The sequence below is a fragment of the Ascaphus truei genome, chromosome 1, assembly GCF_040206685.1.
Source record: "Ascaphus truei isolate aAscTru1 chromosome 1, aAscTru1.hap1, whole genome shotgun sequence".
NCBI classification, from domain to species: domain Eukaryota; kingdom Metazoa; phylum Chordata; class Amphibia; order Anura; family Ascaphidae; genus Ascaphus; species Ascaphus truei.
Genome location: NC_134483.1, coordinates 390,212,219 through 390,230,993, shown reverse-complemented (window position 1 = coordinate 390,230,993; position 18,775 = coordinate 390,212,219). Strand labels below are relative to the sequence as shown.

Sequence of the window (18,775 nt, the reverse complement as noted above, 5' to 3'; positions counted from 1 at the left end):
ATTCATACATTTGTGTGTTGATCATATAGTATACAACGTTTAACTTGCACTATTTCTTCTCTTACCAGCTCATAGTGTAGTTGAATGTAAATAAAAAAAACATGTTTTTCCTTTTGCAAAACAAGGAAAAATAGTGGAGTCCAGTAGTTCGATCCAATGAGACTGTTAGATGTGAAAATATGAACCGTTTCATTTGGCAGCTCATATAGGGGTACATACACAAAGTTCAGATAGGTCAGAGCAACTAATGTCACATTACCTAAATAGTTAACAGACTACAGCTATCTTGACTTTAACAGAGATCCACAAAGATAAATATATGCAAAAATAACGACTGTTAGAGCGCTAATTTGCATATGGCTTACATGTCGTTAGCCAGATAAGGCCGGTGCTTGCTGGCTCGCGTTAGCTAAAGAAGATGCCAGGTATATATTACAATGCAATACTTACTACACAATTAGCAATTACGTGATCAGTGACTAATGATTAATAGCTATGTGATTAAAAAGAAAGAGAAAAGTGATACACAGTAAATACACAAAGTGGAGAATTATACAAATAAATAACAAAGTGTAAGTGAGGTGCTAATTGCACTTGAAAGGGATAGACACCAACATAGTGCAAAAGTGCAAACAAATAAAGAGTTCTAAAAATAACTAAAATAGTGATAATGTTCTAAGTGATCAAGTAAATTGATTGGAAAATCCTTCCTTGAAAAATGAATGTCTGCTGCTGTTCAATAATGATGGCTCTGCATCATGGATCTAGGAAGAATACAAAAAAGAAAAAAGCGCAAAAACTCATAGTGTACTATTAAAGAATATATTATTGGTAAACAATTGTTGAAAGATATGCACGTACAACAAGATTTGCCTCCAGGGGAAGCTCCACACAGGAGACAGTGAGGAAAAGGAGAGTTACTGTCTGTAGTCTCTAGCATTGTGTTGTTCGTCTACTTGGTGTAGAGCTCCATATCAGACAGTTCAAGTGATGCTCACACCAGGAGCCGCATTGCCCGGATCTGCTGCTGGAGTTTTTCTGAGAAGAATCGTTGTCCGGCACTGCTCGTGGGATCGCGGTTTTAGTCACTTACCTCTGACTGCCACTATGAGAGTTCTTGCGTGTTTGTCATGTTTGTATTAACCCCTTGTTTGCTACAGCAGGTGTACTGCTATGACATAAAATGGGTAGTAGGGTAGTTAAGAGTATTTCTATTAACCCCTTGGTTACCTTAGTGGCCATGAAGGCATGCATAATGCATGCCCTTATGACCACTATGACTTCCAAGGGGTTAATACAGAGGTCTTGGATACATTTTTTGGTCAGTCCAGGGTACTCACATTGGCTTCCTATATTGCTAAGTCAATAAAGGAAACCAAAGTGGCCCACTTCAGAACCCTGGACAAGGCCCAAAAACCTTTCTGCTACCTGGTGTTAATTGCTAGAACCATGACCTAAACGAACAAATGTTTCAGTCATGCATTAACTTTAACGTACTGCTGTAGAACCTTTATGCAAAAGAGGTGAGAACCACCTCAATGCATATCATTAGCACAAATGTCCGTTAAAGTTAATGGCCTTCAGTCTTAGCATTAAGACAGCACTTAATTCATAATTAGCGAGCTTTGAAGATCCCCATTAGCCCTTAACGAGACATTAACTCTAGTTAACATCTCGTTAATTGACTAACGGAGCTTTGTGGATCTGCCCTATAGTGGATTAAGTTTTGATTTAAGTACTAAAGAGAAGCCCATTGTTTAGATGTTATTTTCTCGAGGTTGAGATGCAAGCATATTGTTTGCATTCCCCTGAGATACTTAGAAACTATGCTAATTTAAATCATTTGAATATACATTGCACATTCAAACTAGTTTATTTCCTAGGTGTATCAGATATCTCTCCACATCTACTCTATGGGCCTCATGCAGAGAGGAGCGCTAACATGGAAAGCGCCATGTTTTGCCGAAATCTGCCTTTAGAAAGGCAGATAATGGCGAGTTTTAAAAAAAGCGCCATTTTTTTTTTTTCCCTCTGAATCTCGCCGCGCGGCTGGAGAGAAAAGAATTCTCTCCAGTGTTGAAACCGGCCGTATTCAGAGAGCAGCGAACGCCATCTAGTGGCTGTTCGTGGCAAAAAAATGGCGCGATTTTCAACTTTTTTCCTCTCCACCAAGCAGCTGGCGCTCCGCGGCCGGTGGAGGAGAAAAAAAAAAAATGCGATTTTTTTCCCAATAGTTTCAACAGCGCTCATAGCGCTGTTTGAAACTCTCCATATGCAGAAAGGCAGTTTTATGCCCTTTCTGCATATGGAGAAAAAAACTCTCCATTACAGCTACTTTTTTTTACACTCTCCAATTTAATCTAGCGCTGCTCTCTGCATGAGGCCCTATATTTTGGAAAGTTGCTTGTTTGTCTGTTCGATATGCATTTGGACACCTCTTAAGATATCGTAACCACATTTTGCATGATGGTTACGGAGATCAAGGAGCAGGTTTTTGTCTATGGTTGAATACATGATGTCACATATCACAAATGACATCCCACTGATGACATCACATATGACCATAAATTACATAAAAAAGAACATAAGCAATGACATACCTGATTACATCACATATGACATCAGAAATTACATAAAAAAACATAAGCAATGACATAATTGATGACATCACATATAACATCACAAATGGCATGATCCCGTCACATCAGGGAATGGAATCTCATTGAACTTGTAGTTTGTTAATGAACAAAAAGTCCTCCCCTCTACCAGAACACCCATATACAGGTGCAGCCACGAGTATCTGAACACTTGCCTTGGAAAATCTGGGGCAATCTCCCAGTAATGCTGCAACATTTCTGTAACATTTCTGCAGACAGACTAATGGCCCATCGGATTAACACAGCGGGGTTTCAAACTGAATGGGACAGCCAGGGACCCCCGCTGTGTTAATCCGGTGGGCCATTAGTCTGTCTGCAGAAATGTCACAAAAATGTTGCAGCATTACTGGGAGATTGCCCCAGATTTTCCAAGGCAAGTGTTCGGTTACTCGTGGCTGCATCTGTATGTACTTCCCATTCCTTCTTTCTTCCCCTTATTGTTTTATTATGTTAACTGTTTTGTGTTTTGTATTTAATATTAAGCCTTTCAATAAAATGCAAGTTATAAAAAAATTATCCATTTATAAATCTCAGTACTGCTTGGTTTCGTAGAATCCCAGAGTAACACATTGTTCTTTCCTCTAGTGTTGTATAGATGAGAGCTCTCTCCCTTTCTCCATTCCCCCTCTTTATCTCCCTCCAAAAGCTCTATTTCAGGGTCTGGATTGCAATTACGTGGTTGTGCAAACTCTGGCAAGGTTGCAATTTCTTTTGCGGCTCAAAAAAAAGGTCACATTTTGCACCGCTCTAGTTACTTCTTTCTACTAGGTCTCTATTTAATATGCTGTAAAGTAATTTCTCCAAGTCAGGGAATTCTGAATTAATAGAATTAGAATTCCTATTTTTAATAGGAGCTTAAATTGGAATTCTCGTAGAGTAGACAAAAAAAAAACAAGACTACTCAATAAAATGTAAGACAAATAGACTACCACTTCAGTCATCTCTCACGTGATACAACTAATGAAGAATTAACCAAAAAACATAATAATTTGTAATTTGTCGTTGTGATATTTTCAAAGAAATAATATTATAACGCCCTTATTCAATATGTGGTGAAGCTGATTGTCTGTCTCAGGGAAACCTGTAAGTCCAATTCTGTAGTCTGACATAGACTTCAGAGGCTTCCATGAAATGGAGAAGGGGTCTCACAGCATAGTATAAGAGGTGTATAGTAGTGCGTGCGTTGGGGTAAAGCAATGTACAGTATAATGGTGACATTACACTCATTCACTGGTTGACTGAAATAACATTGCCAGTGCCCTTTTTAAGAATAAGTTTGTACAACACAAAATAATCTAGCAGAGACGGCTGCTTTAAAGCTTGTCATAACACCAGATTCTGAGTAAGGAAAGAAATAATACTTACAGAGGTTGCTTTATTTCAGTAGGTTCTTTCGCCACCTTTGTGGTCAAATCGTTAACTTTTTTCTTTGAGCTTGCTGTTAGTTTCTTTGCTGGTTTTTCCATTACAGGACTGCTGGCATTATTTGTCTTTGTGGTGGAATCTGATTTCAACCTTTAAAAACATTTTCCAGTGAACTCATATTTATTGTAATTTTTATCAGAAAATGTATGTCTCACTGAAAATGGGCACTTGAGAAAAATAGTAACAGCTTTAGAAAAACCACCAACACCAGCACTCCCTAAGTGAAAGACTGTTATAGGCTATGAGGTGTCATCCGGCTTTGGACGGTGTCTTATGGCAGCGGTGCGCAAACTGGGGGGCACGACCCCCAGGGGGTGGTGCGAGACTGCTGGCGGGGGGGGCACGGGGGTTTACAGAGGCCCCGTGCGCTTCCCGAAGTCCCTTAAGTTAAGTGCCGGGGGAGCTGCAGCGCCTCTGTAAACTTTTACTTACCTAGGCTCCGGCAGCTTCCTTCCTGCGTCGCCATGGCAACCCGGCATGAAAATGACGACGCCATGACGCCGGAGCACAGGTAAGTGGGGGTTAGAGAGGGGGGGCGCGGGAGTGAGGGAACCGCAAGGAAAAAAGTTTGCGCCCCCCTGTCTTATGGTATAGCAGCGCGTAATAAATATAATCTAAAACATCATCTAAAATCAAGCTCAAAGCAGAAGAGAAGAGCATACAGTAGAAGCAGGAAATGATCAGAATCTACTTTTGCAAGTGTCTGTAATGTTTACATCAGAGGCATCTTGGTCTAAAAGAAAAAGTTATCTTCATCTTTCATAGCGCAAGTACAGATGTAGCCAGATTCATTTTTGTTGCTGCCAGGGAACCATCTAGGACATTGGATCGTGGGTGTTTTGCCGTGACCAAATCTCCGACAGAATTTAGCCACTACTCGCTCTGCCACAAGGACCTCTCTCTGCTGGGCACTTAGCCACCAAGGTATGTCCCTAACCTTACCCCCCAAAAACCCAATCTTAACCCCTAATACTAACATAACCCCTACCCTAAAAACCTTAATCCCTTACCCTAATCCCCCACCCATATTACCAACCCTAAAAAGATTAACCTCTTACTCTAAAACCCCTTACCCTAATCTCGCACCCTAACAAAGCTTAGCCTTTAACCCTAATAGCCCTTACCCTAAAACCCTACCATAAAAACCCAACCCCTTACCCATAAACCCTTATCCTTAACCCCGTATCCTATCCGCTAAATTAACCCTTACATTAATTTAACTTGGCGAAGCGGCTGGCAGCTGAGTAGCCAATGGTGGAGCGTTGTAGGGTCCCTTTGCGGTTGGACACAGGCGGAGACTTGGTCGCGATGAGACGGCGGCGACCAAATGTCCACTTTCGTTGGGGGAAGCTTCGAGAATGGAGCTATGGCTTCAAACATGCTGCATGGGATTAATGTGGTATCATGGACCCCAGAGCGCAGCCACACGCTTGTACTTTGTCTAGAACAGTGGTTTTCATTGCTTTTTATGCTGCGGCTCCAGACAAAGTTAGTCCCCTGCTGCACATTACCAGCGGCAATGCCAGGCTGCAGGTTATTATGTTTTTTTGTTCAGAAATGGAATTAACATTCACGTATCCTCAAGAACACTGGTATTTGTAATTACAAAAGGTCCCAAAGAAGTACCGTGGCTAAAAATAGGACTTTTTAATACAGTACTAGGGATTGCCCCCAATGTAAATATTGCACCTGTATCAATACACTGTATGGTGGATTTAGAAAATGCTAAACTTTGTGTAATGCAAGGGAGAAGGAGCGGCTCAGTGAGTAAAGACACTGACTGGCAATGAGGTTGAAGCAGGGGAGCCTGGTTCATATTCCCTTTGTCAGCTCCTTGTGACCTTGGGCAAGTCACTTTATCTCCCTGTGCCTCAGGCACCAAAAAAACATAGATTGTAAGCTCTACGGGGCAGGGACCTGTGCCTGCAAAATGTCTCTGTAAAGCGCTACTTAAAACTAGCATCGCTATACAACAACATGCTAAAAAAAAAAAAAGATAATGTTAGTGATTTCAACTAGTGTTGTAGAAATAGGGTGACCAGATGTCCCGGTTTAGCCAGGACAGTCTGGTTTATTATGATATGTCCCAGTGGGCTGACATACCCCGAAAAGTCCCGTTTTTTGTTGAGTGTACCGATTTTCACAGAGCTGGGGATGCCGGCGGGGAAGAGAGTAGAGGAGTGGTCTGGTAGCAGCAGCAGCTACAGAGGATGCCGACGGGAAGGAAAGCAGAGCAGATGATTGGCCTGGCAGGGGAGGATGGGGGTGGGGTTGCAGCAGAGGAGCCCTTTTGGTAAGACCTAGAAGCAGTGTAGTAATTCAGGTGTCTGCTACCAGGGCCAAAGATGGACTCCTCTCTGCTCCAGTAAGAGGTAGGAGGTAGGGTCTGGAGAGACAGAGTGCTGGGAGAGAGAGACACACACAGACCTGGGAAGAGAGAGAGAGACACACACACACACTGACTGGGGGGAGAGAGAGACACACACTGACTTGGGAGAGAGAGACACACACACTGACTGGGGAGAAAGAGAGAGAGAGAGAGACATTCTGACTGTGGGGAGAGAGAGACACACTGACTGGGGGGGAGAGAGAGACACACACTGACTGGGGAGAGAGACTGACAGGGGAGAGACACACACAGACCTGGGGGATGGAGGGAGGGGAGCGAGAGACATTCACAGACCTGGGAGGGGGAGAGGGAGGTGTGAGAGAAACTCACAGACCTGGGAGGGGGGGGATGCGAGAGACACTCACAGACCTGGGGGGAAGGAGAGGAAGAGACACACAGACCTGGGGGAGAGATATATTGGGAAAAGGATGGAAACATATAAGTAGTACTGCAAACATATTTTTTTTACTGCATAGGAAGAGCTATAGGAGCGTTTTGGGGGCACAGCCCCTTCCTGAGACAAAAGCTACCTGTGTGGGAGAGAGACACACAGACTGGGGGGAGAGAGGGATAGTGTCTGTGTGGAGAGAAGGGGGAGAGAGTGGAGGAGGTGGGGAGAGAGGAAAAAGATGTGGAGAGGAGAGAGAGATACCAGTATAACATAAATGGCGACGGTATTGGACAAATACCATTTATATTATTTATTTTTAAGTGATGTCATTTGTTTTAGAATTTTTTTTAATTGTGTCCCGGTTTTTACTTTTGGATATCTGGTCACCCTATGTAGAAATCCAGTGCCTGCCATACAGTACTGTACAATCTAGTCAATTCAAGTGTCTCTGAATGTGCTTGTTTCACTCTCCCTTAAGCAGTGAATAGAATAATGCAAACTATGCAAAATATATAAAATACACATTTCTCTGATTAACTTACACAGGTTGTTTTTTTGCCAAAGATTTTTCTATTTTTTTTGCTTTCACATGCAGTTTTTGTGCTTCTTTTGTTGCTTGATCAGTTTGTTTTTGGTCTTCAATTTTCAGAAGAGAATCGTATAAAGATGTTGACAGTTCCTCCACAATACGTATGTTAAACCTTAGTTAAACAAGATACGATATATTGTAAGACAAATAATGTAAGAGGTGATTCCTTAAAGTTTTTCTGTGTTCTTAAGCAACTCTCAATTTTTTTTTACAATTTTTACCCATAAATGTTTTATTAGTCATAACTAAAAATATGCATATAAATTCACTTAATTTTCCTCGGGAATACAATGATATTGGAGCTTAATAATTACCGTAAAAGACCTGAAAATATCTCTTTATTGTGTATGGCAAGCAAAACTGAACTAAAATAAAATAAATATATTATATGTAACACACCTACACTTGTACATTTTATTGACAAAATGACTAGAAGGGATACAGTGTACGACAAATCAAACTGTAGTTTAAATCTAGATAGAAATCTACATGGTTTAAAGTAAAATTGTACTTTAAAGTTGTGACTTTAATTGTAACCAATTTATAAATTGTATGATAACTGCAGTGTCTCATTTCAAAACTTTCACTTCTAAAATAGAAGCTGAAAACAAATGCCCTGCAGCTAAAACTTTTTTGTAAAAATGTTGTTAAAAATAGAGAGTAACCTGTTTTATTATCTCTTTCTCTCTCTCTCAGACATTCAATCCCCAAATATCATTTATTTCTAAAGCGCCAACATATTCCGCAGCACGGTACAGCGGGGGTTACAAAGTGACATCCATTACATAGACAGAATTACATACAAGTAAGGACAAACAAGCACAAACAAATACAGATAGTAGGGTACGTCTGACGTCACTGTCACATGACGTCGGCTCATCGGTGAGGTGTGGGCTCCACTTTGTCTGAGTGCTTCGTAGACTGCGTCCGTGGGCAGCAAAAGCACCAAGACGCTTGAGTTAGTCTCTCTCTATATCCACATCTGGTATTATCTAACATTAGACAGTTAAATGCAGCTCTGTTATGCTTGAGGTGCCTATGGCTGTTTCATCTCAGCCATTACTATGAGCAGCCTTATCTTGCATTCAGCAGACAAGCCTGCATTTAACTGCTTATACACCACTACTCCAAGGGGTTTTGATAGAGACCACCCAGATTACAGGGTTCACTAAGGTTTAATTAAGAGGTATATATATAAAACACCTCTATTAAACATCCTACCACACCTCTCCGTCTTTTAATTATTTATTGTTTGTTTTATGTTTGTGGTTCTCTCCAAACAGTTTATTTTAATCAGTTTATAATAAAATATAAAGTTTTAATTAGGGCGTACTCTCTTTAGTGCCACATAATAGGGATTCTTTCTTTCCACTTGCCATTTACTCCATTCCCTATGAGCACCACCCTCCCACCCACTGTTTGGTGTTTTTTCCCTCCTAGTGTTTGAGCAGAGTTAATTTTGCAGCTTTTCACTTGGCTGCAAAATCCCTGTTTGAGGAGAGGTATAGTTCAATGTCATCAGCATACAGATAATACTGAAAGCTAAAAGATTATATTAGTTCACCAAGAAAAGAGGTGTAACCCTCCCTGCCTGGCTATAAGGGAATTTACAATGATGTATGTGCTGTGGGCTACTCGGGTGCATTCCTTTCATCCAGGGTGATGGTCTGCGCAGGCTGGACATATATGCACATGGTACAGTTGGGCGCCAGGATTTTTGTCATTTTATATCTTAACAGTTGTAACACTTCCTCAGTTGCATCCTTGCAATTCTGAGAAGGCATATTTCTTTCTGGTATTGAACGGGGTCGCACTTAAAACAGTTAATTGGTAAGCAAGATCTTAGTAGTCTTTTCTATCCCTCTCTTTCCAGGGTCCTAGATTGGGGTCCCATTTTCTCACTGTGGTGGGATAGGGGGTCATTACTCTATTTCCTGCTTTACTTACTTTGCACCCAGTCCTCTGGTACTGGGGTGACATGTAGTTACTTTTTCACTAGTACTGTACTCCTTGAGAAAGCGCCAAAGGGGGTGTGAAACTCGTGGGAGGAGACTCTTTCTGTTTTGTCCATGTTTTTTATCTAGACCAATAAATTGGTTTTAATTCCCTTTGCTGGTGAGTTTTTCCCTTTTTTTCATTGGAGTGGTGGTCTTCACGCTTCCCACACCTTTTCTATCGACTCATCCGATCGATCAGACGTCTCTTGGGCTGTGGAGGATTTACTCAAAAGCTGATTCCCACAGAGAGATATCTCAGCCGGTTGAGCAGAATGCTATCTTCAGACGCCATTGGAGGATCACTTCAAACAGGTGACGCATGCATACAGGCAAGCCGGAGGAACAGGACGGTGCACAATCGTGAGTATATGGTCACTCCACACCAGGCATACCAGAGACACGGGGCTACTAATAGAGGTAAACACTTTGGTGAGGCTTCACTTAGCCCACGCAAGTAATATTACCTCATTTCATATGCCCTTGTGCTGTCTCTCTTCCTATTTGGATCCTCCATTCATTTAAATACTACCTCCCCAACTCTGACATATTATTATATATTTTTATTGGCATATTCCATATGTTTTGTTGCCCTCCTTGAGCATACATTCGGTTTTCTATTTTTCTTTACTTACTTTGCACCCAGTCCTCTAGTACTGGGGTGACATGTAGTCTTCCTATCCCAACCTAACTTCTCACAACTTAGATCCTTACTTGGTCTCTCCTCTCAGGAGCTGCTCTATGGAATCCTCCTGCTCTTCCCTTTGTGTCACCCCTCTCACCCGAGGACTCCCTTTTCGTGCCATGCTGGTATATGGCACTCCTGGATCCTGACTTCCCAGAAGTCTCTCTGCATTATATACCTCCTATGACACATCACCTCTGTGTCACTACTGGGCGGGGCTTTACATCTTTTTCTTATTAACCCTTTACATTACTTCTAATAAACCTAACTGAGGGGGGTTACAGAGTGACAAGAGAAGACGGTCAAGGACAGAGCATTGTGGAACCTTGACACCAGAGAAAGAAAACCTAAAAGAGTGGTTGGATAGGTAGCACTTGAACCATGAGAGAGTTTTGTATCCAGGTGCAAAATTATGCTCTTTTCCTTTCCATTAGTTTTGCATTTTGGGCCATAATAACTAAGCAGTGCTGCTTCATAAGACAACTTCCAGCAAAGCATAGTAAATATTCTTTATTCACTGTAATGGAGTTGTAAGGTGTCTTACAGCATGTCATCTGGAGTAGTATTTCTTAAGACATATGAGCCTTTACTCATGATAATATCCTGGTAGTCTTTTAAGATACTACTGACCTTGGCCTACAGTTATCAAACAGTGATAGAACTAAAATACAGTACTGTTGGCAAAAAATAGGTATTATTTTTAGCTGCCAAGTCATGACTGTGTTAACGCTTAAAATAACCTATTTTTTATTGAAGTACTATAAAGTGTTAACATTTCCAGACAGCCACAATTAACTACAGAAAAGTATGTACACGTGAATCATCAAACTGTGATGAGCGGCAATAAGTAATTTGTTCAATAAAATACATCAATTATCATTTGGTTCAGACAGGTGTTAGCAGAGCATTATAGCATATATACTGTATACCCTCATCTTTAATGATTACCACAATGGGTGGTTTTCAGCAGCTGCTGGTGAAGTGGTATCAGTTCAGAGAGAGACAGCTTGAGGAAAAGGGGAAAGACAGGAGGGGGAAGAGACAGGAGGAGAACAGAGAGAGAGAGAGAGACAGAAGAGGAGGTAGAATGAGACAACTTATGACCCATGATATTTAGGGAGAGGAAGACCCTGGCAAGGCTCAATGAGTAAGAGGTGGTAAGAGGTACTGTTCAAGCAGTACTGCTGTAATGTTTCTGTATAAAGAGCTAAAGGGAGACTTATTTTGTCATACTGTTTAACTAAATGACTAGAGATGGATTAATCTGCCCAAATCCGTTTCCTGGATTTTCTCACATGTTCCCCCCCAAAATCCATTTTGCAGTGTAAAAACTGGAAACAACTTTGGTTGGTTTTAATCAGTACCGCAGAGGGAACATGCATGTTGAATGCCACTTACACAGACTTCTTTTCCACTCGGGCTATGGCTGGCCGTTGTATTGTTGGCTGCCGGCCTTCTTTCAAAAAGGGGTGGAGCACTGTGGTGTCATCAATGACAACCACAGGTATAGTACATATCCATGTACCAAATTAAATATTTGCGTGTCTTCATAGAATCTGCTGGGAGATGGTGCGGATTCTTTCTGTGGCTGAGGCCTGCTCGCTACCTGTGGCTAGAGACTGCTTGTTGCCATTGGCTGAGGCTTGCTACCAGTGGGAGAGATCACTCTCCAAGAGTCACTTCACCTTCAGGTAATGAAGTGTGTTGGGTCTCCTGTGAAGGGGCCCACTAAAAGATCAGTATAACAGTTTCTACACTAGGGTACTCTATTTCCTGGCCTGTACTTTCTCCCCAGAAGATAATGTTCATGCACATATCACACGATGACCAGGCTGAATCCAGGATGGCTTTATAAAAAAAAATATATGCTGTAGATTGAAGATTTCAGAAATTCTAATGCATATTTATGTTTATTTTAAAGACTGAAAGTGTTCATATTGTATATATGTTTGGATGTTTATGGATCTTTAAAATAATCTGATTTATCAGGTTACTGTCTACAGAAATATTTACTCTTCTGCATATACTGTATTTTTTACTAAAATTGTATTTTTATTTCACATAAACCTCAGCTCTTTTTTTAAAATTGAGTGATAAGATGATGTAGAATATCTACAGTATAATGCCATTAGTAATGTATATGAAGGTTTTTGTGAACAGCAGTCTCTCTCTCTCTCTCTCTCTCTCTCTCTCTTTATATATATATATATATATATATATATATATATATATATATATATATATATATATATAACACACACAAAAGGGAGTCGCTCACACTATATATTGAAAAAGGCTAAACCAGAACTTAAAAATAAAGTATACAGGTTGCAAAATAGTAAATGAAACTATAACACATAACAAAGAAAATAATATAAACAAGAACTGGTGGTGCTAAGGGATAGCAATAATATATGGACACACAAAAAAGACTAACAAGATCCCTTATAACAGCACTCTAAATATGCCTAAAGTAAGATATAGAAATCAGAAACAAAAAAACGGGAACCAAAGTCAACTTGAGAAAATGTCTATGATTTTAATACAGTGACAGTAGAACACAGTAACATTTAAAAACATACAAACACTGATGGCAGCCTGAAATATGCTAGAGAAAATAACACAAGCAGGACAGGAGAAAAAGACAATCTGAGGACTAAATGCACAGTACTGAAAAGAACAAGTAACGAACAATCCTGATATGAGTAGTGATCCAGAATAGTAAAAATTGCAAAAACATCCCCACAGAATCCTAGCTGCATGAGAGGAGAATTTTTTCCCCCTGAGATCTCTATTTATATCAAAATGAAATCAAACAACTTAGGAGTGATAAATAAGTGGAAATAAACTCATAAGAGCTAGTAAAACAGCACACATGAAGAAAAATAACAACCAAGGGGGAGCAACAGGAGAGGGAAAAAGGATAATAAATAAAGTGTCCCTGATGGCAGGACCCCCCCCCCCCCTGATTTATGTTGCTAGTGATTATCTTCTTGGAGTATTTCCTGGACATTTGACTTCTCACTGAGACTCTGGGGCTCATGCAGAGAGCATAGATAAGGAAATAGCGCCATCTTGTGGCGAAAAAACTAGCCAGAAATCCTTAAACTCGGGAGAAAATGGCGCGATTTTTAAAAGTGCTCTGAAAATTTTTCAGAGCTGTAAAACTCGCCAAACTCGTGGCGAGAACCTGAAACTCGCCATGCTAATATAGCGTGGTATTCAAGAAGCTCAGAATCGCTGGAACACGCCAATATGTGCATTAGTATGGCGAGTTTCAAATAGCCAGGAAAAGTTGGCAATTTGCAGTTTTTTGCCGAAATGAGTTAACGACGTTCTCTGCATAACACCTTCACTAACGGCAAATCTGTGGCTATTTTACAGCCATTTTAAACTTTTTTACCGTTCCTCTCTGCATAAGCCCCTCTATATGGTATTACTCCTTTCCTGGGTTCTATAAGGACTGGAACATGGATTCTATAGCTGAGTATCTTTTTGTCAATTACCAGGATTTTTCGACAGCACAGGCTTTTTCATATGCTTCTCAGCATCAACATAGATGGTGAGTGGGGCAGCAGACTTATTTACATCTGTCTCCCTTATTGCTCTAAACTACAGGGGCTCATGCAGAGAGCATAGATAAGGAAATAGCGCCATCTTCTGGCGAAAAAAATAGCCAGAAATCCTTAAACTCGGGAGAAAATGGCGCGATTTTTAAAAGTGCTCTGAAAACACGCCAATATGTGCATTAGTATGGCGAGTTTCAAATAGCCAGGAAAAGTTGGCAATTTGCAGTTTTTTGCCGAAATGAGTTAACGACGTTCCCTGCATAACACCTTCACTAATGGCAAATCTGTGGCTATTTTACAGCCATTTTAAACTTTTTTAACGTTCCTCTCTGCATAAGCCCCACAGTGTTTGTTGACACCTCAGCATGCTTTAGTAGTGTAATTTTTTTGGACTATTATACACAGGGTTTGAGTGTTATATTTATTATCCTTTTTCCCTCCCCTGTTGCTCCCCCTTAGTTGTTATTTTTCTTCATGTGTGCTGTTTTACTAGCACTCATAAGTTTATTTCAACTTATTTATCTCTCCTTAGTTGTTTGATTTCATTTTGATATAGAGATCTCAAAAAAAATAAAAAATTCTCCTCTCATACAGCTAGGATTCTGTGGGGATGTTTTTGCATTTTTTACTGTTCTGGATCACTACTCATATCAGGATTGTTAGTTACTAGTTCTTTTCAGTACTGTGCATTTAGTCCTCAGATTGTCTTTTTCTCCTGTCCTGCTTGTGTTATTTTCTCTAGCATATTTCAGGCTGCCATCAGTGTTTGTATGTTTTTAAATGTTACTGTGTTCTACTGTTACTGTATTAAAATCATAGACATTTTTTCAAGTTGACTTTGGTTCCCGTTTTTTTGTTTCTGATTTCTATATCTTACTTTAGGCATATTTAGAGTGCTGTTATAAGGGATCTTGTTAGTCTTTGTGTGTGTGTGTGTGTGTGTGTGTGTGTGTGTGTGTGTGTGTGCGCGTGTGCGTGTGCGTGTGCGTGTGCGTGTGCGTGTGCGTGTGCGTATATATATATATATATATATATATATATATATATATATATATATATATATAAAATCAGATTTTAGTCTGTTCTCATTATCTGTGTAGTAGACATTGGGTAGGGTCCACCATCTGTTACTCTCCAATGTCTGCTCTCTTGGGACATTTTTTCCTCGAACTGTTTTTTTAGATCTGACTTTGTGTTGTGTGTATGTAGATAGACACAGTATATAGAGAGCAATAGAGAACAATAGATAGAGATTGATATTCAACACAGATATGCACCACAAGCTCACGTCGAACAAATTAGCTATTTAAATCATCATAACTTTGTTTAAATCCTTTTGTTAAAACTCCTTCTAGTCTTAACTCTGCATATATTCCAACTGCACTTTTTCCAAACAGATCTGGTCAAAGAGCACTTGCAAGCAGAGCCGCTGACAGGAGGGGAGAGCTCGGTGGTTATGAGGGGCCCGGCCGGGACTGGAAGTTGGACCCGGCCAGAGGTCGGTCCCAACTTGTGTGTCCAGCTGCCGGGCCTCTGGGCCCGGCTCTCCCCCACTGTGAGTGAGGAAGAGAGGGGGGTAAGAGTGAGATGGGGGGAGAGAAATACATGGGTGGAGGAGGGGAATAGGGGAGTGGGCTTGCAAGACAGCTGACATGGGGGTTGGGGGGGAAAGGTCAAAACTGTAGTCCTGGGCTCTGGGAAATGTGTCGCCAGTCCTGCTTGCAAGGCTGTGTGTTTGTCACAAGACTCTACTACTATACATATCAATTGGGTAAGCAATTACCTTTCCCCACATACATCACACCCTCTGCAATAAATCATAGACCAGACAAATTTCCCATGCCCCCAAACAGTAAAGATAAATGAATCAACTGTACTCACTCCAAGCTCACAGTTTTGATTTTACCATAATTGAACACAGGAATATAGATGAAATCATCAAAGAAGAGGAAAATTACAAGAACCCACACATTTTATTGCAAATGGTTTAACTTACGCAAAAAATATTGCAGGCAATTTATCCATTTTTCTTAAGTTTTCAACAAGTAGTGGGAAATGGTTATAACTGTTCATTGTATCTGAAGTAACAGCTGGTTGAAGACAATCAAGTACTTTGCCAACCTATAATAAAAAAAACATTGACAATAATTTCATTAGGCTTAGACAAAATAATTAATAAAAAATATATTTATGGGGCTATTTAGTTTGATGTGAAGCCAAATTTCCTGTGTTGGAAGAAAATGTAAGTTCCTCCAACACAAGGAAAATGTAAATAATTCCTGCACAGGGAACTGAAGGCAGCTTCACAGCACACTGAGATATACTATACTTTGTATAATAGAAAGAGAGAGATGCACAATATCAAATCAAAGAGAAGTTTGTGTTAATGCACTACACTATAACATTATAATTGTTGTCTGTGTCAAATGATTTTTTTATTAATAGAAAAGATTGACACATATTCACTAGAAACGGGCAAACCTATTCACGGATATTCGGCTCGTTTTACAAAAATTGCACATGGAACTCCGAAGGCATATTGGGCACTAAAAAATCTGTCTGGATACATAATCCGCAATATATTCCGGATCGGTTTAATTTTAAATAGGATTCAGGATTTTTACAATCCAGAATCCAATGGGTGGATTCCGAATCCCTTAAATATGGCTTTTAGTAGAGAAGAGTGGAGCCATATTTCAAAATTTGAAATCCGTCAGGCAGATTTTCAGGGACAGAAAAAAAAAAATCTGCTCTTTGAGGCTGATCCGTGGAATTCTACGGCTGAAAGGAACGGGCTTATCCGCAGCGGATTCGGATTTCTGTGAAAAATTAGCTCATCTCTAATACTCACTTTAAATTACTCTTATCTGTTACACCAATGAAGAACCTCTAAGGCTGCGTCCATAGTTTAGCAGTCAGGAGCTCCTCCGCGCTCACGCTGCGGCTCATCTGCACAATCAGGAGCGATTGCATGATCTAGCAGACGAGCCAGCGTGCGCGATCGGGAGTTGGGGTGGCGGGGCACTGACGTCACTGAGCGAATAGCCCGCAAAGCGCCGACGTCAACGTGACGTTGATGCTGCTTCGCTCTGATTGGACATATCAGCCGACAGCGCGCTCAGAAACAGGTTCTGCTGTCGGCTGAAAATTCCTGCGCCCCAGCACGCCTGCGGACGCTCGCAGGAGCCCCCTCTCAAGACATCCACATTGAGGATGACAGGGCTCATCGCGGAGCAATTTGGTCTAAGAAAATGTATAGAAAGTCTTATTTAATCAAATTTCAAACATTTCCTATGATTTCCAGCAGCTATGTATGGCCCTTTTAAATATATGCAAACAACGCCAGATTAAAGGAGCAGTTCATGTCTTGCCCATCATCCCTTTTTCACATGGATGGGAAGCAGGGGTCCCCGGAGATTAATTGGGGTAATTTCAGCTCCATTGGACCCCGATTCCAGAACTACATACAAGAAACAGTAGGTCTGGTACTGCCACATATTTAAATCCCCAGCCTCACGCGGGCCAATAGGAAACCACAATGTCACTGCTTGCCATGCTTGCATGACATGGAGATTTAAAATGTTTTCCCCCTGGATCAGACAGTACCTGTGCTAGCTTTTCAGGTATGTATCTCAGGTACCAGAAGCCAAAAAGGTACCAAAGCCGAAAAAACATGTGTCGTTTCCAGGGCCCTTCTGCTTCCCATTCAGGTAAAAATAAAAGGGTTAAAAAAAAATCAAGCATGGGGACGGCCTCTTATACACACTGTAGGGTCGTTATTTCTCAGAATTTCATGACTGCTGCATAACTGCACTAATAACGCTCCAAAAACAGAACCAGTTTTATCCAAATACATTTTGTGCATTTTTGGCATCACTTTTTACCCAAAAAGTGCTTGGAGGTTATAGTAAAATGTTCCTTAGTGTCAATTTTGTATTCTGGCGCTCAGTTCACTAGACATTACAATATAATAGTCACTGATATTTTAGTGAAACTAATTTGTGTATGGAATTTTTTTCACTTTATTTGAACTTTTCAAATAGATATGTTGCTAAAGTGTATGTAGATGTTTACATATTTATACAGAATAAAAAAAACAAATAAAAATACCTTTTTGCGCATGCCATGCTCTATCCAGCTTATTAATTCCCTCTTTATACTCTCCTCGTATTTTTTCGCCTTATTCTTGGTGATGATTATTTTGTCCTTAAAATGTTTGAACTCTTCCGGATCAAAAATCTTATAAATTAAAACAAAAACAAAAAAACAATTCCTATCAAAATGCAAAGCTTTGTGATTTTTTTTCTTTTGACAAATTAGCATAATTGTTTTCTGCATAATTTCAACTAAGTGGAACATTGTCTGAATTAGCTATTTACCTGTAAAACGTAGCATGACACATTATTAACTGAACTGCTTTATAACCATTTTTTAAATATTTAAATTGAAATCTAGTCTAAAAATGCCGGGAAGTAAAAGTAGTGGTTTGTGTTGGGGGAACCCCCAGCTATTTTTTTTAATAAAAGTTTTGTATCCCCAAAGCATTAAAATTAAATGCCAGGGGACCGCGTGAGGCCTCTGTAAACTTACCGTGATTCAGTTGGCGTCTGGAAGCATCTCTATGGCAATGCAGTGTCAAATGACGCAGCGGGATCACTAATTTATAATGAGGAATCAATGTATTCCTAAATATATTCAAGCTCTGTTCTTACCTCTCTTCTGGGCCATTGTGACCAGGCTTGTACCATGGCATCATACAACTGGACACTTTCTCGTGGAGAAAAAGCAAGGTCTGAAGGAAATCCATATTTCTCAATCTAATTTACAAAGATTAAGTTCTTTTGTTAATTCATGTCTCTCATAATTGATACAAATGCAAAATAATTGTAAGTATAAAGTAATACCAAACATGCCTCAATTTCTATTTGCGTACAAATGTGACTGCACACAAGTGTCAAAAGCATCTCAATGAAAACATTGACTAGTATATCAACATGTCAAGCATGGGGTAAAAAAACAAAAAACTGTTTTTTTTTAAACTTCAATTTTATTGGGTTTTAACATGCATACATTGTG

The 18,775-nt window shown here is 40.2% G+C and overlaps 1 protein-coding gene across 1 annotated transcript in view; it reads right to left on the bottom strand.

The window, feature by feature from the left end:
• The window catches only part of LOC142501681 (putative ATP-dependent RNA helicase DDX60), a 203,205-nt gene that overhangs the window by 64,107 nt on the left and 120,323 nt on the right, over positions 1–18,775 (bottom strand). The window contains 5 exon segments of the mRNA XM_075611875.1: positions 4,023–4,172; positions 7,405–7,563; positions 15,696–15,820; positions 17,810–17,938; positions 18,412–18,516. Coding sequence (XP_075467990.1) covers positions 4,023–4,172; positions 7,405–7,563; positions 15,696–15,820; positions 17,810–17,938; positions 18,412–18,516 — 668 coding nt within the window.